This window comes from Polyodon spathula, unplaced genomic scaffold (genome assembly GCF_017654505.1).
Source record: "Polyodon spathula isolate WHYD16114869_AA unplaced genomic scaffold, ASM1765450v1 scaffolds_3964, whole genome shotgun sequence".
NCBI lineage: Eukaryota > Metazoa > Chordata > Actinopteri > Acipenseriformes > Polyodontidae > Polyodon > Polyodon spathula.
In genome coordinates this window covers 5,365-15,538 of record NW_024475421.1, presented here as the reverse complement: position 1 = coordinate 15,538, position 10,174 = coordinate 5,365, and the positions used below count along the sequence as shown (strand labels likewise).

General features: G+C 36.0%; 1 protein-coding gene across 2 annotated transcripts; it reads left to right on the top strand.

The window, feature by feature from the left end:
- Positions 1-1,621: 1,621 nt before the first annotated feature.
- On the top strand, positions 1,622-5,849 carry LOC121312556. Of its 2 annotated transcripts, XM_041244278.1 has the most exons (9): positions 1,622-1,801; positions 2,153-2,236; positions 2,538-2,683; positions 3,033-3,093; positions 3,282-3,351; positions 3,486-3,541; positions 3,690-3,923; positions 4,083-4,217; positions 5,661-5,849. In XM_041244278.1, exons 3-9 carry the CDS (start codon positions 2,556-2,558, stop codon positions 5,775-5,777), a joined length of 801 nt encoding a protein of 266 aa, XP_041100212.1. In that variant the 5' UTR covers positions 1,622-1,801; positions 2,153-2,236; positions 2,538-2,555; the 3' UTR covers positions 5,778-5,849. The 2 variants fall into 2 exon arrangements, with proteins under 2 accessions (XP_041100212.1, XP_041100214.1); XM_041244280.1 differs by lacking the exon at positions 4,083-4,217.
- Positions 5,850-10,174: the final 4,325 nt, after the last annotated feature.

The following is a 10,174-nucleotide window of genomic DNA, read 5'->3' as shown; positions in this document are numbered from 1 at the left end:
AACTTTTGAAACTGATGAAAGTAAGCAAATGTACTCAAAATCTACTTAGCAAGTTTTTAAAATCAGGCCCTATATTTCTTTGTATTTGTTGTCAAATTACATTTTTAACAGTGAATAACTGTCTAGTTGTGGTCTTGAAAATTCCTACTGGTGAATAGACTAAACTTTTTACCGCAGAGAGAAATCAATAATGAGGTCAAGACCATCCTGTCAAGTCCACCACAAAACCGAACCAGGGAGGGTATCAAGTTGGTAAGAACAGTTTTAATAGTGTGTCTACACCTATGTGATAAACACAGGGTGCATCAACTGTATGAGGACAGTCTTCTGAGTGAATAAAATCAGAGATAAAGTCAAGGATGTGATGCTAGCATGAGAGACTGTTGTTTCCAGGTACGCATGCTCTTGTTATACCTATTATATAACAGACCGCTGTTGCTATGCTGTCAATAGATTATTTATAATATTTGTTTATTCAAACTATTGGAGCTGGAATCCTGCTTTCACTTGTCATATAATGAAGTATCACATGTCTAAGACACACATTTTATTGCAGCACATGCAAAGTCATACATTATATTTACACACAATAATCTGGAAGGAAGTCAAGAAAAGTCAACACAATAGTTTACATTTAAAAACTGATTTTAAATTCTAGTCTATAACGATGCATGAAACCAGATATATGTATCAATGACTGATCTCTGCCTAAAGTGATTCAAGCTTCCTTTGAGTAAAAACAACAATATGCTGTACCTTAGCCAGTTTTTGCCCTGGTCTGGTTTATGACCATTTTACGAACAAGTTTAACCAAAAAACAGGAATAGATAGGTTTTCAGCCATAAAGATCTGGGATTTATTTATTTTTGGACAAAAGTAGGTTATGAACAGATTAAAACCTATTTTTGTCTTATTGCTAGGCAACCCTGTCCTTGCGAACGGCAGTTGATACTTTTGCAGAGTACCCCATACACATGCAGGAGAAACTGGCACAGGTTGGCTGGTATGAAAGGTATGCTTATGAAGATTATGGAAGACCCAAAAGACCAGGTGCCACATTGACATGTATTTACTGCCATGTAATGTTTGTAAAACCGACAAAGTTTTGTTTTCATTTTAGAAATCAGGTAAACATGGTGGTAACTGCTTTGTGAAGTAAAGCCCCAGGTTTTTGTTTGAACTATGTTCTAAATTATTTAATTGAACCAATTAAACCTGCACCACAAAATATATTTACCTTTGAAGAAATGTAAATGGTAGAAATGGCCCAGCCTTTTGTTTCATCACATGCAGTCTTTATTATTGTCAATATTACTAATTATCAATATGTTAATGTAACATTATTCAGCAGATTTTATTCAACTTTATAAAGCAAAACTAGTTAATTCTATAGGGTGATGTAAAATATTTGGTCATAGCTATAGAGGTTAGCCAGGAGAATAGCATCTTAATTCCAGAAATGTGCAATGATATTTATCAGTTTTTGTTTCCAAGCTTCTGTTGTGAACTGTGTGGGTAAAAGCCAATCTGATTGTAACTTCCCTTACCTGTTGTTGCATTTATTAAACAATTCATCTTTACTGTGGATGCACAGTGTTGTTTAATCAAAAATGATTGCTTTGATTATTTTTTGTAAAGTTTTGGTCCTGGCAGAGTCATAATCCGTGAAGGACATGTTCCTCAAAACTTCTACTTGATCCTGTCTGGCACAGCACTGGTCACTAAAACCTCCATCAACAAGCAGACAGGAGAGCCCTTTATAAGGACTGCTGCCTTCCTGAAGAAAGGAAAAACCTTTGGGGTGTGTAGAATACTTAAAAGCAAGAAGCTGTGCTTCTCAATGCGCTTTAGCACTTATTTAAGGATTCATTTTAAGAGTGACTGTAACATCTTTTCTGAGTTTACAGAATGTTTTGAAACACAAACATAAACTACCTTTAGAAACAGCATAACCTTGTGAAATGGGACTAGGGCCCAGGATTTCTGTACATGGGTCATAAAGCTTTTACTGTGTTTGGCTTCTAACAACAATCCGGTCCAGTTTCTTGAATATCAATCTGTTTTATAAGAAATAAAACCTATTTTTAAATAAACTGTGTCTTTCTATCTGCCGCCAGTATTCATTATTAATTAAAGAGTGTAATTTATGCAGGATGTGGCTATCTTGAGTGGCGCTAGAAGAAATGCTACAGTGTTGTGTCACAACACTGTCTCACTGCTGTCTGTGCCACGACAAGTAAGTTAAGAGGCTGTTTAATTTGTTATTTAACAGGGTTTATTATCCTCTCCGGGGGATATAGCAGAAACAGATCTACATACAGCATGTACATGTGCATGTCTGTATGTAAATAGTCACTTATGTTGCATACCTATATCTAGAGAACCACTTGTCAAATTGTGATGAATGTCATGAGCGTGCTTGTAACATCAGTTTCCAATACCTCCAAAGCTTTTTACAGCCCTCAATAAATGGTGCATGCAATATTCTGGATGCAAATCATTTCCACTAAAAATACTCACAGCTGTTCTTTTTCTAGGATTTTATTAACACATTCATGAGCCATGAAGCCAACGAAGAGCAGCATTTTATTACATTTCTGAGAAAGATCGAAGTTCTCTCAGGATGGCCTGTGGAAAACCTTTCCAACAACAAACCTGGGATATGTATTCACACCTTCTTTCGGTAAATATGTACCGGGTAGGCTAGATCTAATATTCTTATCCCCAGTTCCTTCTTCAAGCATAGTGTTTGAGAAACTAGTTTCTTACCGTGCATGTAATTCTGTTGAACATGTTTATTGTTGGAAGGTATTGAACAAAGCCCATCTAAAACGTGTTCATTTCATAACAAGAAATGGTCCTTTTTTTTGTCTGTACATTGAGTACCAATTTATGCCAATTCATTTCTGCATTGAGAGATTTAAAATGTTTATTTCACCTTGGGCCGCGTAATCAGAGAACTTGCACAGTCATAGTTAAAAGCCAAGCTAGTGAATACATTCTGTTCACTTTTACTATTTTTCAATTTTTAGGCGAAATGCAGTTATCTCTAGGGACACAAAGGCATCATCCAAGATCTATATCATCAAAACTGTAAGTGAACTTAATGCTTATCATGTAATGTAACCTGTTTTTAATTTTTCTTTAGTTTTTAAGTTTTCTGCCCTACAGTAAAGAACCTGTGTGGTTTTATTATATGACAAGTGGAATCTCTCTGCCATTCACTTTCATTGTCTTGTCACCAACAGTACTGTATGATTTAACATTTTCCTCATTTTCAGGGTACAATACGAGTTCTTAAAACGCTGACCTCTACTAAACCCCATCTCCCTGCTAAACCCTCTTCAATCAGTGAGTATAGACAGAAACACTACAAACTATAGGCAGCACTGAAACAGTTTCTACCTCGCTCTATTTAAAATGTTGTAATGCTAATCATTTTACAAAAAACTATACTTTCAAACCACTGTATTTGATATTTACAGGTGGCAATCGGAAATACCAGAATATAGATAAGCAGTCAGAAGAAATGCATGCAAAGGTACTACTTTGCTCCACTGTTTTATGGTTGCTGGTAATAGTATAGATAGTAGTTCTTGTAAAATGTTGCATAAGTACAGTGAATGGCACCAGAAAACCAGAACAGCAATTAGTTATCCTTCTTCACCAATAATATCCTTTTCTAACAGAAAGCAGTAAGGACTAAGACTAGCCTTCCTTCCAGAAAGAGTTCCAGAGACGTGGAGTTCCTCTTGCCACTGCTGCGGCAGGGACCGCCAGCTTTAGAGGAAAGAGCTGATCCACCTGCTCCATACACTAGCAGTGTAGCTGCTCCCAAAGAAGCGAGCTCAACAATACATGTCGAGGAGGCTGGATCACAGATTTACATTCATGTGCAGACGCTTAAACCTGGAGATGTGTTCGTGAGTACAGTTCCCATTGCCAAATCAATGGCCTAATGTTGGTACTCTATCTTTTTAACAGGATTTTAACTTAACTCAATGCAATTTCAATCTTGAATTTCAAGTAAATACTCCAAGGTTTGAAATCCACCAGACCATAAGGAAATATATGTCTTCCAGGGTCTGGTTTATCTGCTGTTTGAAGACACATTTGGTATGACACTGATATCTGAGGGAGCAGAATGCATCCTGATCTCAAAGGATTTCTTTAAAAAATATACAGATGATGCATATCTCTGTAAGCTGTCCAAAGTGGTAAGTAACCCCAGTACTGGTAATACCATTACTGATTGTACACTTTAGCAACTAATGGTGATCCACACACATTTAAGTCCCTTCCAGAGGGCCCTATTCACAATACACCATGAGTCATTTTAAGACTCTGTTTTGATAAATTAAATACATTTGGATATCAAACTGTATGTGCCAGTAGCTCACCAACATCCACTGTAAAACTCCACGGTGTAAAGAGGCAATTTTATTGTTTGTGGGTTTGGCGGATGACCTTTAGTTCTCCTGAGCTGCTGTGGGGATTTCTGCAGTGAGGGAACTTAATTTGACTTGCAAAACTGGGGAGAAAAACTGGAGTAAAATAATTTGGCACTTAAAAAAAAATGTATGAAATAATATCATACTGTATTTCATTAATCAAAATGATCCTTAAATAATTTCCAAGTTAAAGCTGTTAAAGATGTAGGTACCCCACAGTTTATTATAGACTGGAATTAGAATTGCCCAGCAAAGAAAGCATGGGGGGCATCTATAATCGCTTTCAATGGTCTGTTCTGCGTTTTGAGCTCGTAAGTAATTTATTGAGACTGGTGTTAAATTTACCTGTGTTCTAAGGGCTATTTGACAAAGTGACACCCCTGTAATATTTTCACACGCTCCATAAAGTGTTCTGCAAATGATCATGATTAAAACAAGCTTCAAGAAACATTTATTGAGTTAACAATGTATTCTGTTCTGGCTCAGTCAGTAGAACAAAGTTATTTTAAAGACATTACAGTCCTTCAGTGGAAGAGGTGATGAAATGTACAATATCACAGGCTGACTGCATGCTTCTGTGATATTTTATCTCGAGGAGCAATCCATTTCCTTTTGAAAATTGTTTCCATTTATCTACTGATTAACTATAGGATCTGGCATTACTGTGGATTAGATCTGGAGTTACTGTGGATTAGATCTGGAGTTACTGTGGATTAGATCTGGAGTTACTATGGATTATCAGTGCTCATACATTATTTATGCACACAATAGCCTTTTGGAATTCAGTGTTTCAAACTAAAATGAGATAAAAATGTAAAAAAATTACGCAATTGGCTTGCACACAAACTAGTTGTCCGTGCCCAAATTGTACAGTGAAAAGTTCTGGGGCTGAAGTGAATTATATACATCTTTCAGGGTGTGGGTATTTAGATCTGCCATTGTTTAGATCATTAAAATAGACCCCTGTATCTGCAGCAATCAGATTCTGAATATTGGAATCACAATGGATTACACAACATAGCATGCTTACACTGCAGTGATCCGAAACAAGACAACTGTAATTGTTTGTTATATTTAAAATAAATAAATAAATAAAAATAGATAATGAAGCATAATGTTTTGGCTACGGCTTTAATCAGCATGTGAGATGTTGGTGAATGGAGTGTTTTCATTTATAATGAGTGCAACATTAATATTTTTATTGTCCAGGTCCAGCCTTACCCCTCAGAACAGGCTCTACAGAAACAACTGCAAGAATACATCAACTGGAGCGCATTCAAATCTTCATTAAACAGGCCACAAAAGCTGCATGCAATCTTAACGTGAACAGATGTTGAAAAATGAGCACAGAACAAACATATTGGCTAAACAGAACCATCAACAAATGAGCTGTTAGTGTGTGTTTATAGTGTTAGGTAGTGTGTTTATACATATATATATATATATATATATATATATATATATATATATATATATATATATACGGTATATTTACTATTATCTGTTATTTTCTGTTGAATAATTTAGATATCACCATGTTAAGTACCTCCCCCAAACTTTGCCTGAAAAATATTTTAGAAAACCTGTTATGTGGCTCTGAGTTCTCAGACCCAGATATCCTTTCTATTGATAAGATTTTAAAAAGGCTGAATAACACACCATTCATTATTAAGAGAATTGAAAAAAAAAAAAAAAAGTTTTTGGATAACTTGCAGTCTTTTGCTGTTGTGGAACAAGATTGTTCATGTTTACTCAGACTCCCAGTGACATTCATTTAACAGCTGATAAACTTTCAGTAAATTAGTAATGACACATTGGTGAAGTGCATTCATTTCAAACTGCTGCTTCTTGAAAAGGGGTCCTTCACTTTAAATTTCTAGCCCAGGTCCACCTTCTAAATCCAGAAAGTCGTGTTATTAAGTATCTTAGCACACTGCTGGTGCAGTGTACATAACAATATGGGTCAGGAAAGGCCCTTACACAGTACGCTAGATAAAGAGATTAATGTGTGGTAAGCATAGTTGCTTAAAACACGTTATCAGATTTGTTTAATAAAACATTAGGAGCTAAAGGTCAGCTTTTCACATCCTAAACACCTACTGTATTGACGTTTGAATAGGAAGATCATTATAGAAAGCTCACAATGCATACATGCCAACAGTCCCTATATGGTTGGGACAGTCCCAATTTCCTAGCAAATGTCCAGCGTCCCGATGCATAGGATGAAAGTCCCGATAGTTACTCTGTACAAAAAATATCATTTATTCTGCACAGTGGAGTTAGTGAAAACCACACGCTGTGCTCTTCCTGCGGCTGACACATCTGCTGATCACTAACTTATGCAAAGGTAAGAACGCCACATACTGTCATGATGGTCATGTGGTGTTGAACGGGGGGGGGATACGACTATTATATGTATATATATGATAATGAGTGTCATTTCATCTTAAAAAATACTTGTTTCTTGCTGCGTGTTCCTTCGTCAACCCACACAGTGGTTTCAAAATATAACGGACAGTTTTTATATTCATATTTTCATCCTCTGTATCGTTCATCAACATGACTCCACAGCACATTTTTGTAACCTAATTAAAAGTTTTAGCTAAAAAGGCAGCTGAGGGTGGATGATAAAGGCCATGAATTGAGCTTCAGTTTATCAATATCTGTCTCTCATGGTGAAGGAAGCCTTGCAGTGATATTATATTACAAATTAGAACTTAAAAAAAAAAGTTGTGTATTCAGTTGGGTTTGATATAGTTATACTACAAAGACTTCACTCCCCATGAATCCATAATCCTTTCTGTGCTAAGAACTGGGCTTGGAGCCCCTACTGAGAGAAGGTTTCAAGTAGAGCTATTGACTGCCTTGCAGCAATTTACTTTCCCAGACAGATCTATGTGCAATTATGTGACTAGCATCTGCAACAGGAGTCAAAGTCTTTACATATTTCCTGTCTTCTACTCATTCTTTCTCCACAGCACCAGTGAGACAGAGACAATCAGAACTGAAAAAAAAAACAATTGCTTAGCTTTTGATTTTTTTAAATTTATTTATTTATTTATTTTATCCCAAAGCACTTTGTAACCACAAATCCTAAAGCATAATACCAAATCCATAGCCTTTTACTGTATTTAGTATAGAAAGGTCTGCTAGACGTTCTTCAGAAAATCTGTATCTGTTATAGTGGTGTGTTTTGCTTTAAGGCAAAAATTGCTGTCATGAAAGTTTCGATAAATAGCTTTGAGAATCTAACCCATTGTTTGTGATTTGTTGTGATAAAGTTTAATTGGCACATTGTGGACTGTATTTAAAGACAAGCGGTTTCGCAACACCTTTAAAACACATTAATCTTAAACATAATCTGGGTGTAATTGCAATAAACATGATTATTAACATTCTAAGGTCAAGGAAAGTGGAATATTTTCAACAGCAATGATTGATTTTGGGTGAACATCTTTGGCAGTCTTAAGCAGTCCAAACTAAGGTGAAATAAATTCAGATAAGCAAAGAAGCAATTCAGTAACTCTGGAGAACACAGCTTCAGGTATTTAGTTGTGTAGTGGGTGGATAATTATGCTAGTGGGGATAATTTGCTACCTACATACAGTCTTGTCTGCTTCTGAGGAACTTGTACTTTCAGTTATTTGCTGTAACATGCCAAATGGCCAGCAGGCTGTTGGTGTGCATCTTAATTAGTGTCCAATTGTGGCTCAAAAGTAGCTTGATAATTTAGTAGCTTTGATCCAATAAGGGGAGTAGGATATGTGTCAAACAGTCCTTCTAGTCATTTCAGTGCCCATAACTAGAACTCAAAAGTCATTTTAAACTGTATTTCAATATACAATGAAAAATGCTTGTATTGCTAAAAATAAAAAAATAATAATAAAAAAAAAATTAAAATGTTCTAGCTGTGATACATGAACACAGAATAAGATCTGAGGCATGTGGCGAGAATATGTGTTGGCAATTTGATGTTCTTGGTAAATCTTGTGAGATGTTTGACGCTAAAGCTGTATGGCTTCATTCTGTCTTTGTTTATCTTAGTGGCTTTGAGACTGTTATAATAACTTTACCTTCTTGATGCAGGGTCTGAACTGGGTCAAGAAGGTAAAGTCATGAAAAAGATACATGTGGTAGAGATGCACGGTTTACAAACAATCTTTATTCAATTACAGGCTACACACGGTCAACAGGTAACTTCACACGGTTACTGTACAAAAGCAATTCATCTCTATTAACACTATGCAATATATTTTTTCTAGGCCAGGCAAACATGCCACTCCACCAGGACGTCTAGGTTAGGCAAACTTGTAACTGGTAACTACAGGATCCTTCGAATATTCACAGCAATACATTACCAGGGGCAACTCGGCATCTACAGCATTGTCTGCATATTCCAAAGTGAAGTATAAAGTACAAGCATAGAACAAAAAGATCTTCAACTTAAGAAGGGGAACAGTGGTAATATTACTAGTATGACCTTGGATGACAACTCTTTAATCATTTCATTGAAACACTAAAATTAACAACAGATATTCAAATATATTTTTATAATCTACTTTGGTGTTTTTTTTTTTTTTTTTTTTATTGTTTATTTTGATGGAAAGGGCATGTATTATGAAAAACTATTAAAATTCACACTTAATCTTTGCTTTTGATTGAGAAATATTGGTGCTGGCTTATTAAAAAGTAATTCTATAAAAAATGAATGTGTGTCATTATTATGCCAGAACTATTCCGGAACAGGACTACAGCGCAGGACCGCACAGCTGAGGGTGTCAGCTGGTAATTTCATTAACAATCTTGTTTCTTTCATGTACTTGAATTTCTACAATGTGTATGTAATGAAATTGCCACTTTCTTCTAAGCTTTGAACACTGTTATACAACCTCCCTGGAGAACAGCATAGGCTTGCTGAATATATATTACTCTACTAGGAGCCAACACAGCCTGCACAAGCCTCTTTCAGTCAGCTATCTGCATTAATATTTGTGAACCTTACCTACATGTAATGCAATTAGCACCTTGGGGAATACACAGAGAGATCAAAGTTTGTTCTGTAATATTTATGAGTATGCTGAATGAAAACCCTTTAAGTTGAGGAATTCCACTGCTTTCAGTGCTATGCCCAGAGAGACTGCTGCAGTATTGTAATGCAAAGGGAGGGATCATTATCTAGACACAGAGGTTCAAACCATCTGGTCCACATGTCTTGACAAAGTCATTATGGTTGTAAAAGTACTGTAGAGTTCATGGTGTAGTTACTGGCCTTATAATACATACTAGTTTCCAGAATCTTTCTCAGTCATTGTGTTTTATTGCTTTTCTCCCTGGAACAGTGAAGTTGAAACCATGTAGAATATGATTTATGACAAGGGTGAACAATCCCAGTCTGAAGAGTCTTTCACTTCTAAGTGAACCAGGTCAAATTCAATAATTCACTTTAGTTGTTAAATGAATTGGGGTAAAGCTTTTTGGACTGGAAGTGCTAACATTTCCCATCCCTGCTTTACAGGCTCTTTTTGGTAACACTTCAGTTATAAACAAGCAATCATTAATCTATTAATCTAAAAATTACATTATTATAATTTATTTCTTAGCAGACCCCCTTATCCAGGGTGACTTACAATTACAAAGGTATCATGTTATTTTTACATACAATTGCCCATTTATGCAGTTGGGTGCCTTGCTCAGGTGTGCAGTGGTGTCCCCCACCTGGGACT